This window comes from Gracilinanus agilis, chromosome 1 (assembly GCF_016433145.1).
Source record: "Gracilinanus agilis isolate LMUSP501 chromosome 1, AgileGrace, whole genome shotgun sequence".
Lineage (NCBI taxonomy): Eukaryota > Metazoa > Chordata > Mammalia > Didelphimorphia > Didelphidae > Gracilinanus > Gracilinanus agilis.
Genome location: NC_058130.1, coordinates 721,108,012 through 721,133,235, shown reverse-complemented (window position 1 = coordinate 721,133,235; position 25,224 = coordinate 721,108,012). Strand labels below are relative to the sequence as shown.

Below are 25,224 nucleotides of genomic sequence, written 5' to 3'. Positions count from 1 at the left end.
TTAAAAAAAAATTCATTGTGAGCCTTTATGCCTCAGAAAAAGCAATCACTATGGATCAGGGCTCGATTTATTGTTTGGTTGATTGTTAAGAAAGTGTTAATAACTCAGATTCAACTTAAAAAGGGTATGTTGAGTTCAACATTAGGGTAACTATATATAAAAACCTCATATGCTCCAAATTTCATGATTATTTATATTTATATGCAGAAAAATATTTGAACAAAACACTCACTGATGCCTTAAGAACCCTACAAATTATAGGCATAGAGGGAACATTTTAATATATCATTAAAAGTATCTTAGAATATATATATATATTTATATATGTATTTCTGGAAATGATAGCAACAACGATAAGATGAAAGAAAAGAAATAAAGATAGGTTAAAGAGAAGATAGAATTATCCTTATTTGCTAGTTATATGATGGTATATTTGAAAAATTCTAGGGAATAAACAAAGATACTAATCAAGACAATGACTTCAGCACAGTTGAAGGCTACAAAATAAACCCTCAAAAATTAACTGTATTTCTATATAATGATAGAAAAATCCAAGAAACAATAGAAAAGGGAATCTAATTCCAAATAACTACAAAATGTATAAAATACCTGGAGATTGATTTACCAAAGCACAAAAAGACTTGTATAAATTCAGTTGCAAAGTTTTCATTAAAACAATAAAGAACAAATGAAATAGCTGGAGGTATACTGAGGACTCATGGCTAAGCCATGCTAATATAATAAAATTGTTATTACTAAGGAGCAGGCAGGTGATTCTGTGGATAGAGAGCCAGGCCTAGAAAGGGGAGGTCTTGGGTTCAAATTTGACCTCAGGCATTTTTTAGCTATGTGACTCTGGGCAGGTAGTCACTTAACCCCATTTGCTTCACCCTTGCTGTGCTTCTTCTTTGGAACTCCTTTTTGTATTGATTATAAGACAGAAAGTAAGGGTTAAAAAAACAACAACAATAAAAAACAAGAGTTTAGAACCCAACCATAGTCTCATGATTTAATCTGGGTCTCTTTATATTATGTTCCAACAGTCTCCCTTAAAATTCCTAGACAATTCCAATTGTTAGAAGAAATTTTGCCTCAATGATGTCATTCCATTTGATAATTTATTACCTGTCACCATTATTCCTATTACATAGTCTTGCTTCATTTATTCCACTGAATTTGCCTGGTACTTTGACAAGGAGATGTACCAGGAGTCAGAAGGCCAGAGTTCTAGACCCTTCTTCCCTCAATTCTGTTCTATTTGACTTGGGTACTCTTCCTTCTTTCTGGTCCTATTTTCCTGTATAAAACCCATGGTTTGACTAAATCAGTGTTTCCCAAACTTTTTTGGCCTGCCGCCCCCTTTCCAGAAAAGATATTACTTAGTGCCCCTGGAAATTATTTTTTTTTTAAATTTTAATAGCAATTAATAGGAAAGATAAATGCACCTGTGACCATCACTGCCTCCCTGGATTGCTGCAGCACCCACCAGGGGGTGTTGGCGCCCACTTTGGGAATCACTGGACTAGAATGAGATTCTTAATCTGGGGACTGTAAATTTGGTTTTTCTTTTTCTTTTTTTTAACCTTTACCTTCTGTCTTATAATTGATATTAAATATCAGTCCCAAGGTAGAAGAACAGTAAGATCTAGGCAATGGGGTTAAGTGACTTGTCAGGGTAACACAGCTAGGAAATATCTGAGGACAGATTTGAACCCAAGACCTCTCCAGTCTGGCTCTCTATCTATTGAGCCATCTAGCTACCCCTGTGAACTTGTTTTTATATTAAAAAAAATTTGGTAACTATTTCAATGTGGTTTACTTTGTAAACCTCTATATTTTATTTCATGCACTTAAAAACATGATTCTGAGAAGAGGTCCATAGATTTTCCCAGACTGACTGCCAAAGGGGTCCAGAACTTGGCTTAAATTATAGTTAAAAAATTTTTAAAAAAATTTGTTTGTTACATGAAAATTTCTGGATAGTTCACCCATCCCTCCCCTCCTTGAACTATAGATAGCATCTCTGACACGCAAAAAAAGTAAATGTAAATGATGTCTTTCATGTTTCTATTATTTCTTTCTCTGGAGGTGGACATTCACAAGTTATTCTTCAAATATTAATTCTGTAACTCTACTTGTTTCACTCCATTTCATGTCGATTTTTCCATGTTTTAAAAAGATTAACTTGCTCATCATTTCTTAGGCTTAGATAATATATATTTATAGCTCCTTGCAATTTTAATAATTCAGAGTTCCTGAGCCCTAGACCAGAAAGAAATCTGAGATCCGTGTTACATAGTGACATCCCCACCAACTTATTTTGTGACTTAGAGGAAGTTTCTTCCCCTAACCGGCTTTCAGTATCTCAATCTGAAAATGAAGATGTACCACGGGGTTTCTCCAAGTCCTTTCAGCTNCCTTCCTTCCTTCCTTCCTTCCTTCCTTCCTTCCTTCCTTCCTCCCTCCCTCCCTGCTTCCCTCCCTTCCTCTCCTGCCTGGAGCACTCAAAGCCTTAGCCCAGATAATAACTATTATAACTAGCATTTACATGGTACTTTTCAAACTTTAAAAATATTATTACATTTGATCCTCAAAGCAGCTTTGGGAGGTAGGTACTATTATTAGCATCCCCATTTTACATATGATGAAACTCAGATGGGTTAAATGACTTTTCTGGGTCATACACTTGTAAATGTCTGAGGCAGGTTTTGACCTGAGGCCTTCCTTGACTCCAACTCCCCCAAATTTATCCACTGTCATCTGACTCCTTAGAAGATGCCAGAGAACTGTTTTCTTCGATTAAGGAATAATCACACTAGTAGAGGAGGACACTTGTATAGATACACTAAGGTTTTAAATGCTATCTCAAGTTCTGGGGAGGATTAAATCTACAAATCCTTTATTGGATTATCATGCCAAGGGGCAAATCATATCAGTCTTACTCCTATTGTGCTGATGTCTAACCTCACTGTTTTTGGTCCAAGGGACTGACCAGCCTATGCTATCGCCTTCCTTCTTTCACCCATACCTCTCCCACTCCCAGTTCAACTTTGAACTTTGTTCATATGTCACTTATCTAGTTATGCCATGCCCTTTGGAGCCTCTGCTTTATTCTTCAGAAACTCATTTGCCTCCTCACACTTCTGAACTAAGTGTTTTTGTTCTTACTTTGAGAGAAACTTGATTTCTCCTCCGAGGATACCACACTCATGGATCTCTCCAATGGTGACAATTCCTCCTGTTATCTCCAGCTCACAAGGCCAAGAGGTACGTACATATCCCATTTCCCATTGTATTCTATTCAAATTAGCATTGATCACAATGGGAAAAAGAGACAGGATCAATATGAAATACCTACTGTGTGTGAGGCATTCTGCTGGGGATACAAAGACAAAAACGAAATAGTTCCTGTCCTCAAATATCTGTATGTTTTTTGTGTGTATGTATGTAGGAGAGATTCCACATGTACACAGAGAAATATAGTATAAGAGAAATTGAGAAGGGAGCACTAACAGCCCAGGGTTTAGGGAAGATTTCATAGAGGAAGTGGCCCCTGATTTGAATCCTGACGGAACTTGAAAATTCTGAAAGGCCCAAATGAGGAGAGATTGTATTTCATTTATAGGAGACGTTTTATAAGAGTGCACAGTGGTGGGACATGGGATGTCCAGTTGAACTGATTTTGAAGAAGATGGAGAAGTAGAGAAATTCCACAAAGAACTGAAAAGAGTCTCCAAATAGTCAGTATATTTATACACACACACACACACACACACACACACACACACACACACATATATATCTTGATACTTGGTGACTTTAATGCCCAGGGAAAGAACATGAAAAATCCGTAGGAAAACATGGTTTAGGATTAAACAGTGAAAAAAATTTGTGTGCCACTTCGAAGCCTTGATGAATAATATCATGGATATCTCAAGAAGAGTCAGAAAGCAATGGTAATGGTGAGCACTGAAAATCATAAAAAAGACAATTGACTGTATCTTGAAAGAATTACCAAGGTGAGAGTCATTCCCAAATCAGGTGTGCGCAGTCAGACAATCACTGATGGCCAAAATTGACACCAGATGCATATATAACATAGATGTGATTTTTCTCTCTCTCAAGAGCCGGGGGCCTTCTACATCACCGGTCAGGATTGCAGGGTATCCTGAGGAGATTGTGGGGTGACTCTTCTCTCTGCCATTGGCTCAAGCCCCTTCCATCTGTGTTCCCCCATTTGTTAGGAGTTGGACAGTTCTATTGAACCACTTAAGATCAGTTAGGTTTTTATGAAGAGATATTTGCTTCAAAGATAAAGCAAGAACAAATATTCAAACACTTTCCACAAGGCTTCAGGGACTAGTTCTTATCCTCTATTATCATCTCCATCTTTGATGGGGATGAACCTCACAACTTAGCTCCATTCCTATATATTGAACTGGCCCCACCGGTTTCATGTCTAGAGAGGTAGTATGACTGCTAGACAAATCCTCCTGTTCCAAAGGTCGCTCCTGAAAGGCAAGGACCATTCTTTGCTTCTCAGGGCATTAGTGTTGTGATGGCTGCCAGATCCACCCAGGGCTAACTGTCAGATTTCTTTGGCTTTTACTCAGCCAGAGTTGGAGTATCAATTTCCTTTGTTTAGAATGGGAAAAAAATGAAAAGGTCAAGAATTCCCCATTTCTCCAGGGCTGCATGTCCTAAGATGGACATTCCCCTCGTGGCATGGTCTCTACACTACATGCTGTCATATCAACAAAAATGTGAAGTTAAGACAAAGAGTCAGAGACCTGTCCTAAGCTTTTGAAGACACTAACAGTTCTGACTTCAGTGTCAATCAAAAAAGGCAACCAGGGGGCAGCTGGGTAGCTCAGTGGATTGAGAGCCAGGCCTAGAGACGGGAGGTCCTAGGTTCAAATCCTGCCTCAGACACTTCCCAGCTGTGTGACCCTGGGCAAGTCACTTGACCCCCATTGCCTACCTTTACCACTCTTCCACCTATAAGTCAATACACAGAAGTTAAGGGTTTAAAATAAAAAAAAAAAGGCAACCAGAGGCAATCCGAACCAATTACAGCATGTCTGGTCTAGTCTCTTCTCCAAGGCACTCTTCTTAAATGTCATCAAAATTGTCTAAGAAGGAGCTCTCTAGTTCCCTCCATGTGGAGGGATGTCAACTGAGCCACATGATGGGTTCTATGCCTGTGCCAGACTCCTATTAATCAGTCAGTGAATAAGCATTATTAAGCACCTACTATGTGCCAGGCGTTGTGTTAAGCATTAGGGCAAAAAAGAGTTCCTGGCCTCAAAGAGTTCATGATCTTGGAGGCGAAAACAAAAGAAAAATGTATAAACAAGCTATATACAGGATAGATCAGAGATAATTAATAGAAGGAAAGCGCTAGAATGAAGAGAGATTTGGAAACGTTTCCTATAGAAGATGAGATTTTAGTTGGGGCGAGGAAGAAAGCCATGGAAACTAGGAAGTAGAGATGAGTAGGGAGAGCTTTCCCAGGCATGGGGAGATAGCAGGAGAAAATGACCAGAGCTGAGGGATGCGACGTTTTGTTCATGCAAGAACAAGGAGGCCAATAAGACCCTAAGAAGACTGTGAAAGTATGTGCAAGAGAGACAGGTTATGAAGGGCTTTGAATGCCAAATAGAGGATTTTGCATTTGATCCTTTTGGTGAAAGGAGCAATTACAATACACACAGTTACGATATCTCCAACACTATGAAGGTCAGAGAAGTTGTTTACTGAAAAAAAGAAATAGATAAAAGTAATGAGATCAGTTCTGATTCTGATGATTATTTCATAGAGAAGCTTAACTAATATGAAATAATTTCTGTCAGTCAAAAAAGCAGTTAATAAGCACCTAGTGTATGCCAAGCATAGTGCTGAGTGCTAGAGGTACAAAGAAAGGCAAAAGACAAAATTCCTCTTCTCAAGTAGTTCACAGTCTACTGGGAGAGACAATATTTAAACAACTATATATGTAAGTAATATGTAGAGGATAATTGGTGATAATAAAAATAGAAAAGGCACTAACATGAAAGGGAATTGGGAAAGGCTTTTTGTAGAAGGTAGGATTTTAGATGAGGCTTGAAGGAAGCCAAGGAAGCCAGGAAATGGAGATGAGGAGGGAGATAATTCCAGGTATGGAAGATAGCCAGGAAAAATGCATGGAAATGGAGAATCTTGTGCAAGAAACAGTGAAGCCAGTGTCAATGGATGGCAGAAATACATGGTGGAAGGGGAAAGAAGACTGGAAAGGTAGGAAGAGGCCAAATTATGAAGAACTTTGAAAGCCAAACAGCTGATTTTATATTTGATCCTGGAGGCAATAGGGAGCCACTAGAGTTGACTGATAAGAGTGTGCGTGAAATGGTTAGACCTGAGCTTGAAGATTAATTTGACAGCTTAGTGGAAGATGAGTTGGAATGGGAAGAGGCGAGGTAGAGAGACCAACCAGCAGGCTACTGCAATTATTCAGGGATGAGGTGATGAGAGCCTGCACCAGGGTGATGATGGTGTCAGAGAAGAGAAGGAAGCTTATACAAGAGATGTTATGTAAGTAGAAACAGCAGAACTTGGCAAGTAATTAGATATGAGGGATGAATCAACAATGGTGAGCCTCTGTAACTGGGAGGATGGTGGTGCCCTCAGTGGAAACAGAGACTTTTGGAAGAGAAGAAAGTTCTCTTTGGAAAGATAATGAGGTCAGTTTTGGATCTGTTGAGTTAAAAATATTTACAGGAATCTAGTTTTGAGATGTCCAATAGGCAGTTGGATATAGGAGACTGCAAGTCAGGGGAGAGATTAGGGCTGAATAAGTAGACTTGAGAATCATCAGCATAGAGGGAACTGATGAAGTCACCAAGCAAAATAACCTAGAGGGGGAAGGCCCCCAGCAGAGCCTTGAGGAACACCCAAGGTTGGTGGGAGTGACCTGGATAAAGATGTGTCAGCTAGAGACCGGGAAGAAGCAGATAGGTGAGAGGAGAACCAGGAGAGGGAAAACCTGAAGAGGAGAGAAGAGTGTTAGCAAGGAGAAGAGAGTGATGGATAGTGTTAAAGACTCTAAGAAGATCATGAAAGATGAGGACTGAGAAAAGTTCACCATATTTGACAATTAAGAGATCTCTAGTAATTTTGGAGAAAACAGTTTCAAGAAGTTTCAGCAGGGCTGAAAAGGAATTCAATGTCCCCTGACGCTAAATCTAATCTTTGCACGTACCATGCAAAGCTTGCTTCCCCTTATCTCAGCAACTACTGACCCAAATGCATACTTTCTCATCTCAATACATTCCTTCCTGAGGATAGTGTGTATGCCTACATGGAGGGTATCCCTGATGAAAATATGAGAAGGGAACAAGGCATGCTTGCTTGGATGATTTTTCATTGCCAATCCCATCTAATGCTCTTAAAATTTATTGAGACACAGAATTAAAAAAAATATCTCACCATGCATAACTTAGTTGGTGATTATATAAAAAAGCACTGAATAGAGCAAAGTACAGACTCAACAGGCTCTCTTCTAACAATTTTGTCAGTCAGTAAACTTTAATTAAGGGCCTGTGATGTTCCAGGCATGGTGCTAAGTACTGGGAATACAAAAGGTGGCAAAAGACAGTCCCTGCCCTCAAGGAGTTCATGAATTCTCCCTTGAAACTGCTTATGATCATACCGGTTTCTTTGCTAAAAACACCCACAGAGATAACTTCAGCAGCCTTCTAAGCTGTTAAAGTTAGAGGTAGCTAAGTGGTTAGACTTGGATGTTAGACTTGGAGTCAGGAAGACCTGTGCTAAAATCTAGCCTTAGAAACTAGACAAGTAACCTTGAACAAGTTACTTAACTTTTTCCTGTCTCAAGTTTCCTCATCTGTAAAATGGGGTTAATAGTACCTATCTCTTAGAGTTGTTATGAGGATCAAATGAGATAAATTAAAAAAAATTCTTACCCCTCTGTCTTAGAATCAATGCTGTGTATTGATTCTAAGGTAGAAGAGTGGTAAGGGCTAGGCAATGGGGGTCAAGTGACTTGCCCAGGGACACCCAGCTAGGAAATGTCAGAGGTCTGATTTGAATCTGGGACCTCCCATCTCTAGGCCTGGCTCTCAATCCACTGAGCCACCTTGCTGCCCCCTGAGATATTTATAAAAAACACACTGCATACTTTAAAGCACTATAGTAATGCTAGCCATTATTATTACTATTATCAGTATTGAGACATAAAAGAAAGACGTGTTTACCAAAAGTGTTCACCACCTAAGGATGTCCTATGCTGATTCCAAATGGAATAAGGCTTCCTTGTAGATGATGAGTTCTTCCAGATGTTTGTTTTTAGATGATGTTGTAATAACAGCACAAAATTCTAGATTATTATGGAGTTTCCTTGGTGACACCCATGGCTGTCTTAAAGAAATTGATCTAACCATCTATGCAAGAAAAACTAAGTGGCAGAAGAGTACATTATGGCCTGGATTTTGATATGTAGTTATGCAGGCAGTACAGTGAGTTGGGCAGCTGAGTGGCTCAGTGGATTGAGAGCCAGGCCTAGAGACTGGAGGTCCTAGGTTCAAGTCCGGCCTTGGACACTTCCAGCTGTGTGACCTTGGGCAAGTCACTTGACCCCTACTGCCCACCCTTACCACTCCTGGGCCAAGGACGGTCCCTAGCCCGGATGAAAAAAAGGAGGAGGGTTGGGCGTGGGGCTAGCAACCCCACCCTGTAAAAACTACATCTGCTAAAGAAACTGCAACCTAAAGTAGGGGCAGCTGGGCTAGCTCAGTGGATTGAGAGCCAGGCCTAGAGACGAAAGGTCCTAGGTTCAAGTCCGGGCTCAGACACTTCCCAGCTGGGTGACCCTGAGCGACTGTGTGTCCCATTGCCTACTGGTTGTGGCCCTATGCTCCTAGAATGGAGTCCCAGGATAAAAAAACAAAACAAAACAAAAAAAAAAACAGTGAGTTAGTTCATCATTACTTATGTACAGAGAGATCCCAGCTCTATATCCTACTTACTACTGAGTGACCTTGGCCAAGTCACTTAATATCAATTATTAAGTAAGGTAGTTGGACTAAATGGTCTTGAAAAGTCCCTTCTAGCCTGAATCAAAGGTCTAGAATCCTATACCTTTAACCCTACTCCTTCTCCCACCTCTTATACCTAGTTCATGATGAAGTCTCAATTCCATCTCCATCATATCTCTCCAAAGATTATCCTCTCTCTAGTTTCACTACTATCATTTTAGAATAGGCTTTCATTTCTACTCGCCTGGACTTAAATTTTTTTTAATTTAATTTTTATTTTTTAGACTTTTTCCATGGTTACATGATTCATGTTCTCTCCCTCCCCTCTTCCCTCCCCCCTCCCAGAGCTGCCGAGCAATTCCACTGGGTTATACATGTCTTATTACTCAAAACCCATTTCCATATTATTCATATTTGTAATAATCTTTTAAAAACCACAACACCAAATCATATACTCATATAACTGAGTGATAAATCATATATTTTTCTTTTGTGTTTCTGCTCCCACAGTTCTTTCTCTTAATGTGAATAGCATTCTTTCTCATAAGTCCCTCAGGATTGTCCTGTATCATTGCATTGCTACTAGTAGCAAAGTCTATCACATTTGATCATTCCACAACATTTCAGTTTCTGTGCACAATGTTCTCCTGGTTCTGCTCATCACTCTGCATCAGTTCATGGAAGTCTTTCCAGTTCATATAGAAATCGAACAGTTCATTATTCCTTTTAGCATAATAGTATTCCATCATCAGCATATACCACGATTTGTTCAGCCATTTCCCAATTGAAGGGTATCCCCTCATTTTCCAATTTTTTGCCACCACCAAAAGTGCAGCTATAAATATTTTTGTAAAAAATTTTTTTTCTCTCTTTGGGGTACAAACCCAATAGTGGTATAGCTGGGTGTGGGCAGGCAATCCTTTAAAGCCCTTTGAGCATAATTCCAAATTGCCTTCCAGAATGTTTGTATCGATTCACAACTCCACCAGCAATGCATCAATGTCCCAATTCTGCCACACCCCTTCTAACATTTATTATCTTCCTTTACCATATTGGCCAATTTGCTAGGTATGAGGTGGTACCTTAGAGTTGTTTAAATTGCATTTCTCCAATCAGGAGGGATTTAGAACACTTTTTCATGTGATTATTTATAATTGCCTGGATTTTTGCAATATCCTTATAGACTTTCCCATATCTTTTGTTATAAGTAATGACATTGTTAAGGAGAGATAAATTTGGAAATATATATATATATATATATATATATATATATATATATATACACACACACACACACACACACACACACACACATATAATTTTCCTTTCCTATCCATCCTCATTCTAGTGTTAGTTAGCTGGTGTGTTGGATAGAGCACCAAGCCTGGAGTTAAAAGGATCTGAGGTCAAAACTAGCTTTATTAGATGCTTATTCACTCAGGGCAAGTCACTTAACCCTTATCTATCTTAATTCCTTATCTCTAAAATGGGGACACACTGGAGAAGAAAATGGCAAATCAGTCCAGTATCTTTGCCAAGAAAAGTCTGATCTGGCTGAATGTTGACAATGCCAAAAATTTATCCTTTATAATGTTAGAAGAATCATTCTTCTTACTACATCTTCTTACTACATCTGGCCATGCCACTCCTTTGCTCAAAAATCTTCAGTGGCTCTCTATTGCCTACTTCTTTTTTCTAAACTCTTACCTTCTATCTCAGAATCAATACTGAGCATTGGTTCCAAGGCAGAAGATCAGTAAGGGCTAGGCAATGGGGGTTAAGTGACTTGTCCAGGGTCACAGTCAGGAAGTATCTGAAGCCATTCTCTTGCCTACTGAGTAAAGTTTGAATTCCTCTGATGGGACCTCTAAAAATCCTCTATAGCCTATTGCATCATCCTATTGTTCCAACCTTAGCTCATGACTATTTCCCACATCTTCTATGTTCCAGCCAGACTAAACATTTTTCTGCTCCATGAACATATCTACCTGTGCCTCCAGTCTTCTATCATTGAGGTGCTTCCCCATACCTATAGTGCTCTCGCTCTTCCTGTCATATTCCTACCTGTCTTTCAAAACTCACCTCAAATGTGGCATCATCTTCTCCAAAAAGCCTCCTGCTGTTAGTGGCTTTCCTTCCTTAGACCTCACAAGTGTTTCCACTTGTCCGATGCACTTAACCTCAGGATATATATTTGAATTATATGTAAGGGCAAGTGCCTCATCTAAACTTTGCACCACTCCTAGCACCTGCTGTAGAGCCCTTCACACAGAAAGTAGTTAATAAATGTTTTTAGATTGATTGATTGAAGAAGAGTTTGGAGAGGAGAGAGAAGAAAGGGGCTGTACAGAGGGAAAGGAAAGTTGATGAGAGAGGAAGGAGTTGGAGCAGAGGAGAAAGAAGGGCAGGTTCTGCAGATAGGAGGTTGAGGTAGTACCATAGATAGGCGACTGGCTTCTGGAAGCTGGGTGCCAACATGTCTCTGGAATACACGGACCATGGGTCTATCCAGTTTCTCTCTGGCTGAAAGGTGAGTGTGGCACAAAGGACCCTGGGGATGAAATAGAGAGTTATTAAGGATTAAGAACCCCTCTCTCCCTCCATCATATATACCTCTGTCTTTCCCTGACCTCCCTTCATGCCTACCCTCAAGGACGGTCTTTTCCTACCTTATTGAGTCCCTGGGTGATAGCCATTTCGTGCTTGAACTTGTTGCATCGATGGATGGTCCCTCGAAGGAGCCCAGACATTATTTTCAGCCTATCCTAAGGGAAGACAGTGTTGCACAGTGGATAGGATGCTGCACTTGGAATCACTGATTCTTGGATTTAAATATGTCTTCATATGCTAGTTGTGTAACCTTAGGTAAGTCATTTAACCCCTTTGTATCTATTTTTTCACCAACAAAATGAAGGCATTGCCCTCAATGACCTCTAAGGTCCTTCCAACTCTAAATCTATGATCTTGTGATCCTATCACAACCAGGTTAGTATACAGAGGTAGGCACTATCCCTTCCATGTTCCATGTATGGTATCAACTATTTCCACCTGCTCCCCACTGTCTTTAAACTCATTTCAGACACAATCCTTAACTATCCTCCAGACCAATTGCACATAAGGCCCTGGACAACTCCACAGTGCCCCCAATTAGCAGCGAAATGCCCCTCAAATCAACTTTACACATGAATTCCATGTATGGTGCCTCTACCATTTGTTCAAATAATTCTACATTTACTTTTTTAATTTAAAAGTTTTTTTAAATTACATGTAGAAATGATTTTTGACAATTGTTTTCTGACATTTTGCCATCCAGATTCTCCCCTTCCCTACTTCCCTGAGGTGGAAGCACTAGTATAACCTATATCAGACTAATAGGTTATACTAGTGCTTTCATGCAATCATGCACTCTTCTACTAGACCTCCAGCTACCCCCAAATCAACTTTTCATATGTCATCCCCATTTAACTCCATGTATAGCCTTAATCAACTCCACCTGTGACCCTCAACCAGCCTCCAAATGATCTGTTCCCTCAAATCAGTCCCAAACATAGCTTCCACTGAGCCTTATATATGGCTTTCACCCATCCATCCAAACATATCTACATAGACTCACTACTAAACCCCAAATACCCCACCAACTAATTCTTCACATGATAATCTATTGAGTCTCCATTTTGTGGCAGCACCCAGGCCAGGCTTCATTCTCCTGCCCATTCCTGGCTTCCAGACTTTAAGAATGTGTCCTGGGTTTCTTCTCCACCCATCCCCACTCTCAGCTCCCTTTTGCACATTTTCTTCCCCCACCAGAATAGAGCAGTGGCTCTTTTTTGCTCGTATCAGTATCTTTGGTTCTTAGCGTGGTGTGTAGAATAGTTAAGTACTTAATAAGTTTCCCTCTTTCATAATCCCCATCCAACTTTTGCCCCCCCCAAAAGCCCCACAGCCAGCTCTGTGCATGGTCTCGACCCCTAGCCCAACTCACGTTGAGTTGTGTGGTTTCTTGCATCTTTCGGTTCAGAGTATTTCCCACAGTCTTGTTGATGTGCATTTGCCAGATGTGGGCATGATTCTGGCTCTTTACGAAGTTTGCCAGCATCGTTTTTCCATCACTAATTAGTCGTTTGGCATCATTCAGGGCCAATTCACATTCTGAGGGGACAGAAGTAGTGCCTGTTGGAAGACTTTTCCAAGACAATTGAGTTTCCACCACTTTCTGCCCCATCATCACTCTGTTTATGTCCATGGAGGCTTGTCTGTGTCCCTCTCGTGTTCTTTGTTTTTTTTCTGTCGGTCTCTCTTCACATCCAGAATCAGCACCCCCAAATTTCTACTGATTTTTAAAGGCTGCATGACTTTGGACAAGTCACTTAAGTCCTTGGTTTCCTAATCTTTGAAAGGGGTGGGAAATAATACTTGCTGCTAGGCCACAAGGTTGTGGCCAGGAAAAGATGTAAATTTTCTGTGCTATAGAAATGAGGGTTGTTTATGATTGCTAGATAGGATGCCAGAAGAGTTCAGTGGGGCCAGGGGACAGATTATTGAGGGAGGAGACAGAAAATTCAACCCCCCTGAGGACATTAGTGGGGATAGTAGATACTTCTAAAGGGATCAGGAGTGCTGCTAATATGTACATGTGGTTCTTGGGCAAGGGTGGGGAAGAGGTTCATAGGGTTAATGAGGGGGTCCCTGAATCAAAGAGTTTCTATTAGAAGGGACCTCAGTGACTCTTTAGACCAACCCATCCCTGAAAAAGTATCTCCTTGACAACCCAAACGGTGCCTCAGCCTTTACCTGAAGAGGGGGACTCCACTATGTCCTGAATCCGGTCCATTTTTGTATAGTTGTAATCTTTAGGTAGCTTCTCCTTACCTCATGCCTCAGTTTCTCTTTGTAACTTTTGCCCATTGTGCCTAATTCTGCCCTTTGAAGCATAGTAACAATAACGGCAACAATAAAAACAATAAGAATAGCAATAACTAATTTTATACTTTATACAGTACTTTTAAGGTTTGCAAAGTACTTTGCATATGCTATCTCTTTTGATTCTCACAGCAACTCTGAGAGGTAGATGATATTGTTACCCTCATTTTAAAGATGAGGAAAATGAGGCAAGATCGAGGTTAAATAATATTACTTAGTAGTAATAGATAGCATTTATGTAGCCAGACACAGAACTAAATTTTTTACAAATATTATCTCATTTTTATTCCTACAACTGCCTTGGTAGGTAGGTGCTATTATTATCCCCATTTTACAGCTGGGGAAAGTGAAGGAAACAAACAGAGGTTAAGTGACTTTGCCCAGGGTCACCCAGCTAAGTGTTTGAGGCGGTATTCTAATTCGGGTCATCCTATTTCCAAGTCTGACACTCTTTCCTACATGCCACTTTGAATAAGTTTAATCTCACCTCCACATGGCAACATTTAAAATTCTCGAAGGAGGTTATTATCTTCCCCCTTCTTCTTCCACCCCAGCCTTCTCCTCTCTAGGCTAACTTCTTATTTCCTTCACTCAATCAATAAGTTAACTTTTATTAAGCAGCTACTGTGTGCCGAGCACTCTTCTAAATTCGGGGGGGGGTGTGTGTGTACAAAAAGAGACAAAAAAACGGTCCCTGCCCACAGGAAGCTTATAATCGAATGGGGAAAACAGTATAAGCAAACAAATATACACAGAGCAAGCTCTATATAGGATAAATAGGAAATAACTAATAGAGGGAAGACATAGAATCAAGAAGGGCTGGGAAAGGATTCCTTTCTATAGATGGTGGGATTTTAGTTGAGACTTCAAGGAAGTCAGTGGGTAGAGCAGGGGAGATAGAACTTTCTAGGCATGGAGGTAGCCAGAGAAAAAGAGCTGAAAGATGGAATGCCTTGTTTATGAGATGGACTTGAGACCATTCACCATTCTGCACCTTCTCTGGACACTTCTCAGCTTTTTTCCTTTTCTTTTCTTTTTAAAAATCTTACCTTCCATCTTAGAATTGAGTACTTTGTATTGGTTCTAAGGCAGAATAGAGGTAAGGGCTAAGCAATGGGGATTAAATGACTTGCCCAAGGTCACACAGCTAGGAAGTGTCTGAGGCCAGATTTGAACCCAGGACCTTCCATCTCTGGGTCTGGCTCTCATTCCACTGAGCTACCCACCTGCCTCCACTTCTCAGCCTTTTTTATTTTCTTTTTAAAAATCTTACCTTCCATCTTAGAATCAGTACTGTATATTGGTTCTAAGGCAGAAGAGAGGTAAGGGTTAGGAAATGTGGATTAAATGACTTGCCCAGGGTCACACAGCTAGGAAGTATCTGAGGCCAGATTTGAACCTAGGACCTTCCATCTCTGGGCCTGGCTCTCAATTTACTGAGTTACCCAGCTTCCCCCACTTCTCAGCTTTTTAAGATCCTTCCTAAAACTCTGGTTCCTTGAACTAAATGCATAGTTCAGCTGTGATCTTATCAGTGACAGCCTTGTTTTATGAAACCCCAAATTTACCCTTGTCCCATGGGAGAACTTGCCTTCAAGAAACCCCAGAAACATTGTCCCAGACTAAACAATGGCCTTCAAGCTCTCATTGAGCACCCTGCATAGGAGTGGTGGATGTAGTCAAGTCTTAAGTACTCTTCCCTTCTTGGTTTCTTTTATTGCTTTTAGACTTTTCCCAGGTACTCTAGCCTTGGGTTACAACCTCTTTTCCAAGTCTTGATGTAACCAGTCAATTGTCTTTGCTTTAATATATTCCCCAACATATAATTATAACCCTAAATTCTTTAGATTGATGGAAATTCCCATTTGTGGTGTTTTGCCCCATAAAGACAGGGTGAGTCTTTGGATCTGAGTGGCTCTGTTGTATGATGCTGTGTGGTGGTCATAATTATCTCCCTTGTCCTGATTAAAAACAATGTTCTTTTGTCACTGCTTTGGTGGTTCTGTATTTTTTCAGTTTGATACCAGTAACAGCAGAATTATCTGTTGCCCCTTTATCCCAGGAAGCTGTACCTCTCTTAAGACAGTGTCTTTCTTGGCTGCCATATCACACTGTTGATTCACACTGAACTTGAGGTCAACAAAGCTCTCAGATGTTTTTCAGCCCATATGTTCTCTAGTTGCATCTCTCCATCTTGTACTTGCCAAGTCATAGTAGCATAGAATCAAAGATGGAGAGCTAGAAGGGGCCTCAGAGGCCATACAGTCCGACCCTTTCATTTTACAGATGAGAAAACTGAGGCCCAACAATAGGAAATAGTTGGCTCAAACTCTATAAGTAGCAAGCAAAAGATCCAAGATTTAAGTCAGGTCCTGTAACTACAAGTTTGAGTCTTTTCCACAGTACATTGCCATTTAGCAATGAGCCCCCTGTCTTTGACATCTGAAGTGGATTTCTTGAACCCATGTCTAAGACTTTTACATTTCTCCCTGGGAGACTCCCTCCACAGATGCAGCTCTATATCGCATGACAGTTGAAGAGTTGCCTGGGGTAATGGTTTCCCCATTTGCTTTTAAGTATTAGTGGGTGGGTAGATGCCCACAAGGCTGTTAGGATATTGGAGGAATAGGAATATAGAATCAGCAGTTTGGAGCTGAAAGAGACCACAGAGGCCTTCTGGCCCAACCCTCTCATTTGGCTGATGAGGAAACTGAGGCTCAGGGTCACAGCACTAGGAAGTGTCAGGTAGAATGTGAATCCGAGTTTCCCTGGCTCCAAGGTAAGCCTTCCTTTCACTCTGCCATGCTTCCTCTCAGATGATGAAAGGGCCACTGACCATGTTACTAGATGCTTAGGGTTACTGGGAATGGACTGGGGTCCAGGGGTGTAAGTCTGCCCAATTCCATGGGGATTGTGGGGAGAACAGGACGCACCTGGGGGGTTGACCCCCACAGGGTCGACTGGTGGGCTGGCTGTACCCTGCACCTTCGGAGTATGTAGTCGGCTGATATCGATCCAGGACTGGCGCCCAGCCTCCACCAGCACTGAATCGAAGCAGTGGTTCATGAGATCCACCGCCTGGAGCCGCTCTTCACAGCAAGATGTCAGATCATCACGGCATTTGGACAGGGCCTGGAGGAGAGGGTAGAGGGCAGGTCAAAAAGGTCTTTGGGGCAAAGATGAAAGCAAGTAGGGAGAAGTCATAGGGGGTCTTCAGTAGATAGAGAGGGAGATGCTGAAGGTGGGATGGGAAAAGGGGGGTAGTCATGGGCTTCTGGGAAGAGTCAGACTAGGAGAAGATGAGAAACTCTCCCTCCACTTCCCTGGCCACCTTCTTTGGTCTCATTCTTTGGGAGGATGGGAAGATCACCTCACACTGGACCTCACTCACACTAGAGTGAGATAGGTTTAGTACAAGAAGACACCAAGAGGCAGGAGGGGGTGGTGGTGGATAGAGGTAGCTTTGGAATTAGTGAGACCTGGGTTCGAGTCTTGCCTCTGATACTTACTGGCTTTGTGACTGAGCAAAGTCCAAGACTAAACAAGGCTAAAGTCTCATGATCTTCATTAGCCAAAGGTGCCCCTTAAATAAGAGTTTCCTAAACTGATGAAATCCACCCCCTGTTCCAAAAGACCCTGCTTTTATGAGGGGGGAGGGAAAGCCCCTCTTATTGCTGCCATGACCCCGAAGAAGACCAGGGTGGCTAGGGATATGGTTGCTGAGGGACCAGTGCAAAACAGCTAAAGGGATAGCTTTATCTTGGAGGGCAAAGAGTAATAGACTTGGAGTCACATGAATTGAGTACCTGCCCTATCACTGATTTTGTGACCAATAAATCATTTCCCTGCCTCAGTTTTCCTCATCCATATGGTGGGCATATGGATACCTACCTTGCAGCTATTGTGGAAAAAGCATTTCATAATCCTTAGAGTCATGGCAATGGGAATGTGACCACAATTCTGAATCAGAGCCAGTTAGGATGCTCACTGGCTTCCTTGACTGGTATTCAGTTGGAATAGAACCAGAGGTGTCAATTTTTTTTTAGCTTCAAGATCATTTATTTTTCACCAAAGATGTTGTTTCTGATGCCATCTGTAACTTAACAGCATTAAATTTGTAACTACCCCCTCCAAAATCCAATTATAAATTGCTTTAAAATGCATTTTTATTCAATGAACAATTAAGAGATAAGGAAAATATTCCCCTGTCAATTGACTAAAAAAATTCTCACAACAGGGGCCCAATTTAATCTTTATTTCTTTTAGGACTAGAAATAGTAAATGTAAAAAAACTGTCTTTACTGAGCCTTGATGTCACAACATGGATAAGTCCTTTACTTTCCTGTATCCAACTTTATTGCACTCTTGCCTTCCTTTTACTGATTGTGTAGAAGGCTTGTCATATAGGGTGGTTGTTAATTTTTTTCCTCCAGATCTCCGATTTTACCACTGTAGGGAATTCCTGACAAACTCAACAACCACAGAGCAGCAATATTTTTGTGTAACTTAGAATTTCTCCATGACTTTTCTTATTTCCCTTTAATGTTTAAATGGTCAGCTCCACGCTACATTTTCTGTGATACCTCATTTCTCCCAAAGAAGCTTGCGCTTTGTGATTTCCTTGTCTTAGTTCTCAGAAGCAATCTTCTTACCCTAATTATCTGTAGAGCTCTACAAAAACTTTATTCCCTTGGCAGAATGGCCTTTTCTCCACCCCCACACTTTTGGTCCCCCATCACTTTAAGGTTCTCATTTCTTAAAGGATCAATAAAGCTATAGATTACAGAAACCAAAATTTCAATGTTACTTAAGAGAACATATTTGTTTTTAAACAGAAATTTTTTATAAACAGGTCATAATAAATTACTGTGGGTGGGGGTAATAATCACTGTGCAGTTCAAAAAGGCCTAGGGAAATGTTCAGTATAGAATATCCCAATATATACCAAGTAGAAGGCTCTAGTTTTCAAACTGGTTTGCCTATCTGTAGAAAAGGACCATAATCAGCTCAATCCCTTCTCTGAAAAAGCTTTCATCTATGATGTCAAATACTGTAGTCTCGATGTTCAAGACAAATGAACCAAAGATTTGGAAGTGTAGAGGAGAAATGAACCAAAACGGTGGAAGTAAGTGCAAGGAAGGAGTTAGGGGCAAGTTAAACTTATGCTAAAATGAATCCAGTAATAGGGTTGAAGATATTTCACCTTTAAAATCATCCGATCCAACTCATACCTGAAATGGAATTCCAAGGTCATGATCTCTAATTTAAAGACTTCCCATGATGGGGAAATTCACAATATCCCGAGATAATCGACTTTACTTTTAGATAGCCAATTACCAGAAATTTTTTTCTTCATAACTGATTTTTAAAACAAAAAAGAAAAAATAAGCAGGTAAAAGGCCAAGGGAACCAGTTTGGAATATGCAATAATATGTGTGACTGGAAAATATATAACTATAAGTGGCTTTGATGATGAGGAAAATAATCACAGAACTGAAAAGGAGTTCAGAGATTATTTAATACAAACCTCTCATTTCACAGGGGTTCTTGTGATAAAGGAGTCTGTAACTTATCCTCTATCAATCACAGTATATGTTAATGGGAGAACAGAACTAGAACATTAATTACCTGATTGTTACTAGTTCGGTGCTCTTTCCACTAAATGAATTGCAAAATAAATATCCAGGACTCTTATGCTTGTTTTAATTAAACTTTTAAAGGGTTTTTCTTTTTGGGTGATTAATAGCTATTGCCTTATACACAAAAAGTAAACTATCTCCTAAATGTATCCATGATTATCTTTATGAATGGGAAATACTTTCTATCCAGTGACTTCCCAGCCTGTTAGCTTTGGTGAATTAAAAAAAAATAGTTTTCTAATATACTGCAAAATTTACTAGGATAAACCAAATCCCTTTAGCTCTGTAACACAGAGTGAAGAATTCTTTTTATTGCCTTAACTTTGTCAAAAAGTGAGCACTGGGGATTTTAACATGTAGGGGTGTCATGTATATTACAACTGCCTATTTGAGTAATAAATGAAATTAGTGATATTTAGATAATTCATAGTGTATTTATAAAATGAAATTTTTTAAATCACAATACACTTTTTACTAATATAAATAAAATCCAAGCAAACCTACCTACACAAAGTTAGAATTAACTTTGGTGGGTTTTCAGTTTGTAATACATAGCCCATAAGTAACATGTTTGCCCTTTCCCCCCCATTGCTGCTCATCTTCTGGGCTAAGAATTATTAAAATTTTTTTTATTAGGATTTGATTAGGTCGACGCGTTTCTCATTCCAGCTCATCTTCTGCCAAGCTCTGGACACTCACAATTCTCTGGCTAATTGTAGGCAGCTTAGTCAGAAGCATCTGAAACACCGGTGGTGGAAGAGTTTGCTGTAAAAGTTGCAACAATTGCCGTGGCTGCCCACAGACAGCAATTGCATTTGTCAAGTGGTCAACACCCTTTTCGTATTCCCCTTGGGCTAGTCATTCCTCCCCAAGCTGTATTTCTTCAAGGAAGAACTTCTGAACAGCTTCTGCATCTTTAAGGTCAGGGAACTCGGAAAGCCCAGCTCTCTCTTTAGCAAGCTTCTGTTTCTTTCTTCGTTCTCGGAGCCTGTTCTTGAAGTTAGGGTCGCTCCGTCTCTTGCGGTCAAAGTCAATACGGTAGCCAATGAAGAGAGCCCCGCACACGCCGGCCCACCATTTTTTCAGCCGCTGCTCGCGCTGGGAGTGGCAGCAGCAGCGCCGGCCCCCGCTGACCCCCAAGCGAGGAGAATAGGGCGTCGAGGCCGGAGCCAGCAAGCCTGAGGTGTCAAATTTATGATCTATTTGGCCCCTGAGTATCTGTTTCTTTTCTAGTCTGCCACCGCTGGACTAGATGATTTCTAAGGTCTGGCTTCCAAATGCAATGATTTGTGGGTCCTCTACTAGATTACCTATTGAACTGGAGTTAATATCCTTCTGTCCAGAAGAGGGCAACCAGGTGCTAGAGGGAGTCATGCTGCATGGGGCTTGGGGGATGTTTAATGGACAGACATTCTAGTTCTCTTCAAATGTCTGAATAATAATAATATTTAACATTTATATAGAGCTTACAATTTTTATCTCTTTTGAAGCTTACAATAACCCTTGGAGGTAGGTGCTGTTATTATCCCCATTTTACAGATGAGGAACCTGAGGCAAGTAGAGGCTAAGTAATTTGCCCAGGGCCACACAGTAAGTGTCGGAGGCCAGTCAAATATTCCGGACTCCAGGTCCGTGCTCTGGACTGTGGCATTGTGCCACCTAGCTGCTTCATGAAAAACTTGAAGAACTGTCACATAGCTTTGTTTTGCTTGCTTCCCAAGGACCCACCTACTTGCTTTACCCAGAAGCAGCAGTCAGATTTAAGTGTGCTGTAAGGAAAACTTTCCCAACAATTAGAACAATCTCTAATTTATATGGTCTAAATTATTCAAAAATTTAAATTTGTGAGTGGAACGTGGTGTTTCTGGAGAAGGGAGCTTCTGTATCACTGGAGGTCTTCCTGGGGAGGCTAGATGTCTTTGTTCAGGTTATTAATAATGGATTTCATGGCTTCTGGGATCTCTTCCAATTCAAAGTCTGTGATTGCTTTCCCACATTAGATTTTAAAGTCTTTGAGATCATCTGCCTAATAACTGTTCTTGTATGCCTTGTGGTGAGAGTATAAAGCAAGTGTTTAATAAATAGCTATTGGATTGGATCGACAAAAGAGCAAAAATGATGCCTTAACTTGCTCATTCTGTGCTCAACAGGGTACAATAAATGCCACTCCGATGACTAGGGCACTTCTATTTTGTAAAAAGCTTTACATAGAACATCTGATTTGATTCTCACAAAGTTAACCAGTCAACAGTTACTTATGAAATGCCTACTATGTGCCATGTGCTGTACTAGGCACCAGGGAAAGGCAAAAACGTGGTCACTGCTTCTCAATAAGCTCAGTCTAATGGAGGGGAAAGATAGTGTGGCCACATGCAGATCACGATGTATGTATCACACAGTAGATACAAGGCAAGTGGATAATAGTCTCAGAGAAGGCTCTCTGAGCTTTGGGGTGGACCCTAGAAAAGCTGCTTGCTGAAGGTGAGATTTGAAATGAATCTGAAATGAATCTTTCCAAGAAAGCATGGAAACTAAAAGGTAGAGGTGAAGGGGCAGTGCATTCCAGGAATGAGGTACGGCCAGTGCAAAGACGGAGACAGGAGAAGGGAGTGTCGACTGTGAGGAACAGTAAATATGCCAGTGAAGTTAGATTTTATAGATCCTACCTTGAAGGGAGTAAAGTGGGAGAAGACTGGAAAGGGCCCAAAAGGTATGGAGAATTAATTTTAAATATCAAACAGAGGATTTTATGATGGACTGAGGTAATAGGGAGCTACTACAGTTTATTGAGTAAGGGAGTGATGTAGTCAGACCTTTTTAGAAAAATAACTTTAGTAGCTAAGGTTTTCTTCAGGGTTGGGGTGACATGAGTATGTTTTTAGGCAGCAGACGTTAGAAAGGAAAGATTAGAGGTTAGAGAGAGAGTGGGGATGGTAAAAGGAACAAACTGCTGGAGAAGATAAGAGGAGAAGAAATCAAGAGTGCATGTAGATGGAGGCAGCTAGGTGGCTCCAGTGAACTGAGAGCCAAGCCTAGAGACAGGAGGTCCTGAGTTCAAATTTGATCTCAGATATTTCCTAGCCACCCTGGGCAAGTTACGTAACCCCCATTACCTAGCCCTTACCACTCTTCTGACTGGAACCAATACACAGTATTGATTCTAAGATAATAGATAAGGTTAAAAAAAAAGAGTGTGTGTAGAGAGATGGGTTTATTTGCCTTGGTATGAAGGACTACTTTTCTCCCCTGACTCACAAGACAGAGTGGTCTTCCTCCTTGCTTAATCAGGTGAGACAGGGAGGAAGGAGGAGAGAGTGAGAGAAAAGTGAATGAAATCAGATGAGAAGAGAAGCTCTCCAAAAATGGCCTCAATTTTTTGGTGAAATATTCTGTAAAGTCCTCAGAGGTGGGGAAGCCGGGAGACTTCAGGAGGCATGAAAAGGTTTGGAATAGGCACTGTGGTGAGTGGGCTAGCAAACCAATTAGGCATTTGTAAAAAGATGGCCTTGCTGCTGTGATTGTGATTATGTAACATACATTTATAATGGACCCAGGCAGCACAGCTTCATGATATTTTCCAACTCTGTTCAGCAGCACCTGAATGAGACAAGTAATATCCCTATTTTATGAGTGGGAAAACTGAGGCGTGGAGAGAGGAAATCACTTACTTGCTCAAGGTCTCTTAGGCAGAACTCAAATCTGTTTTGTTTGTTTGTTTCAAATGTGAGGGCGAATTCTCTTTTCAGCATACTCCACTACTTTTAAAATGCAGTAACGAATGAACTGTTCTCCCTTGGAGATTTCCCTTGTATGTTGCCCAAAGTAACCTCATCCCAAAAAGGAAAGAGGAGAGAAGAAGGGACCCTCTAATTCTCCTACCCTGAGAAAGGTCTCTGAGGCCTCCATGTCCTTTTCCATTCTCCTTTTCAAGGTCCGCAGCTCCTCTTTCTCCCACAAAACCAGAGAGTCAACTTTGTCTGGGATCTAGAAAAAGAGGGAGGGAAGAGATGTCTGTCCTGTATGGAGAGAGAAAGGACCAGACGGGATGGAAATCTGGTGATCTGAGCCTTGTCCTGGGAAGGTGTACCCGGCTTGAGGGTTTAGGGGAAGGAGACCCTTGGGCTCCTGTGGGGTGAAGGGGTATCTGATTTGGGGAATATGAGGGATAAGGATCCATGGATTTGGAGCTGTGAGGAGAAAAGAATTTTTGACTGCCAAGGGGCCGTAGGTGACTGGCAGGGTTATGTGATGTCCTAAGGGTGTTTTGGGGGAAACTTTTATTTCCTGGAGGCTGTGGCTGGAGGGTCGTCTGTCCTGGGAATTTTTTCTTTGGCAGGGATGAGGGATAGGAACTATTTTATCTAGTGGTCACTGCTGCTGCCTTGGGCATGGGAGTTAGGTGGAGGTGGTGGGGAAGCTGACATCCTGGAGGCTGTTCTAGAAGGGACTGTGTCCTCCTGGGAGCTCGAGTGGAGGGGCTTTTGAGAGGAGAGTTTGAGGAGGATGGGGACTATGAGACCTGGACTTCTGGGTGTTGGGATAGAGTGGCTATTGGCTTTCAAGGCAGTTTGGAGCCAGGGACTATTTGCCCATCTTGGGGCTTTGAGTGCCTAGAAGGGTTGGTTGTGTGGACTGGCCTGGCAGGTTTGGAGGGAGCTTTGAGGAAAAGAGGATCTCACCTGCTCTGAGGATGGCCGGTAGCGCCGCATTTTCCTGCTCTGCTCATTGATGAGCAAAGACTTTCGGATATCACTGAGCCTTTGGTCTATGATCTCTCTCTGCCGAAGGACTGTCTGGAGCAGCGCATTGACCTCCTGCTCCGCCTGGCGCAGGCGAGCGGCCAAAAGCCTGACACCTCGCACGTAGTTCTGGATATATTCATTAGTCTGTATGGTCCTGGCATCCCTGTTCAGTGGCAGGGGGACGTTTGCCTTCCACGCAGGGGGCTTAAGCTTCTCCTTCCAGAGGGTGACCCCATCCGCTGGGGGAGGCTGCTCCACTGTGCCGCCACCCTTGAGCATCTCCACACGGAAACGCCAGGGGGCCATGTAAGTTTTCCGACACTGTTTGTTGGAAATGTTGGGGAATGAGGCGCTTTCGCGAGGCTGCCATAAGGACACTGCCTTGGTGCTGCATCGCTCAGCCAGCTGCTGGGCAGCATTCACTTTATTCCGAATATTTTGTCGCCATTCTGGGGCGCCCACCCGGTCTTCGGACTCCGGCTCCAGGGAACGCAGGAGCACAGGCATGGCCCTAGTTGCCGCCCCCCACCTGGGGCCCCACAGTAGGGGGACGGCAAGAGACTCGTTCCTTCTTCAGATAAGTGAATTCAGTCCAGTCCTGCCATCACCATGGTGACTGGGGCTACCACTCAGGAAAGAGGTTCCATAAGTGGGGGAGGGGGACACTTCCTCTGTCCTCTTATCCCTCCCATAACTACACTAGACTTCCACCTCCTTTTGTCATTTTTTTGGTTTCCATACAGTGCAGACACCCCTTTCCTCATCCCTGCATCTCCTTCCATTTTCTCCTCCTTTGCTCTGGTCTCAGAGGAAGAGGTGGCCCTTCTTGCCAAGGAGTCAGTCTCTCTCTCTCTCTCTCTCTCTCTCTCTCTCTCTCTCTCTCTCTCTCTC

General features: G+C 41.7%; 1 protein-coding gene and 1 pseudogene across 1 annotated transcript in view; both read right to left on the bottom strand.

Annotated features, from left to right (window-relative positions):
* CCDC105 (coiled-coil domain containing 105) overlaps nucleotides 1-24,840 on the bottom strand; it is a 50,020-nt gene extending 25,180 nt beyond the window's left edge. The window contains exons 1-6 of the mRNA XM_044685315.1: nucleotides 24,271-24,840; nucleotides 23,471-23,575; nucleotides 16,886-17,084; nucleotides 13,015-13,181; nucleotides 11,702-11,797; nucleotides 11,470-11,583 (exon numbers count right to left, since the gene is read on the bottom strand). Of these exons, the coding sequence (XP_044541250.1) occupies nucleotides 11,470-11,583; nucleotides 11,702-11,797; nucleotides 13,015-13,181; nucleotides 16,886-17,084; nucleotides 23,471-23,575; nucleotides 24,271-24,840 (1,251 nt within the window). The remainder of the gene's footprint in view (nucleotides 1-11,469; nucleotides 11,584-11,701; nucleotides 11,798-13,014; nucleotides 13,182-16,885; nucleotides 17,085-23,470; nucleotides 23,576-24,270) is intronic.
* LOC123232574 lies at nucleotides 20,252-20,965 on the bottom strand (annotated as a pseudogene).
* Nucleotides 24,841-25,224: the final 384 nt, after the last annotated feature.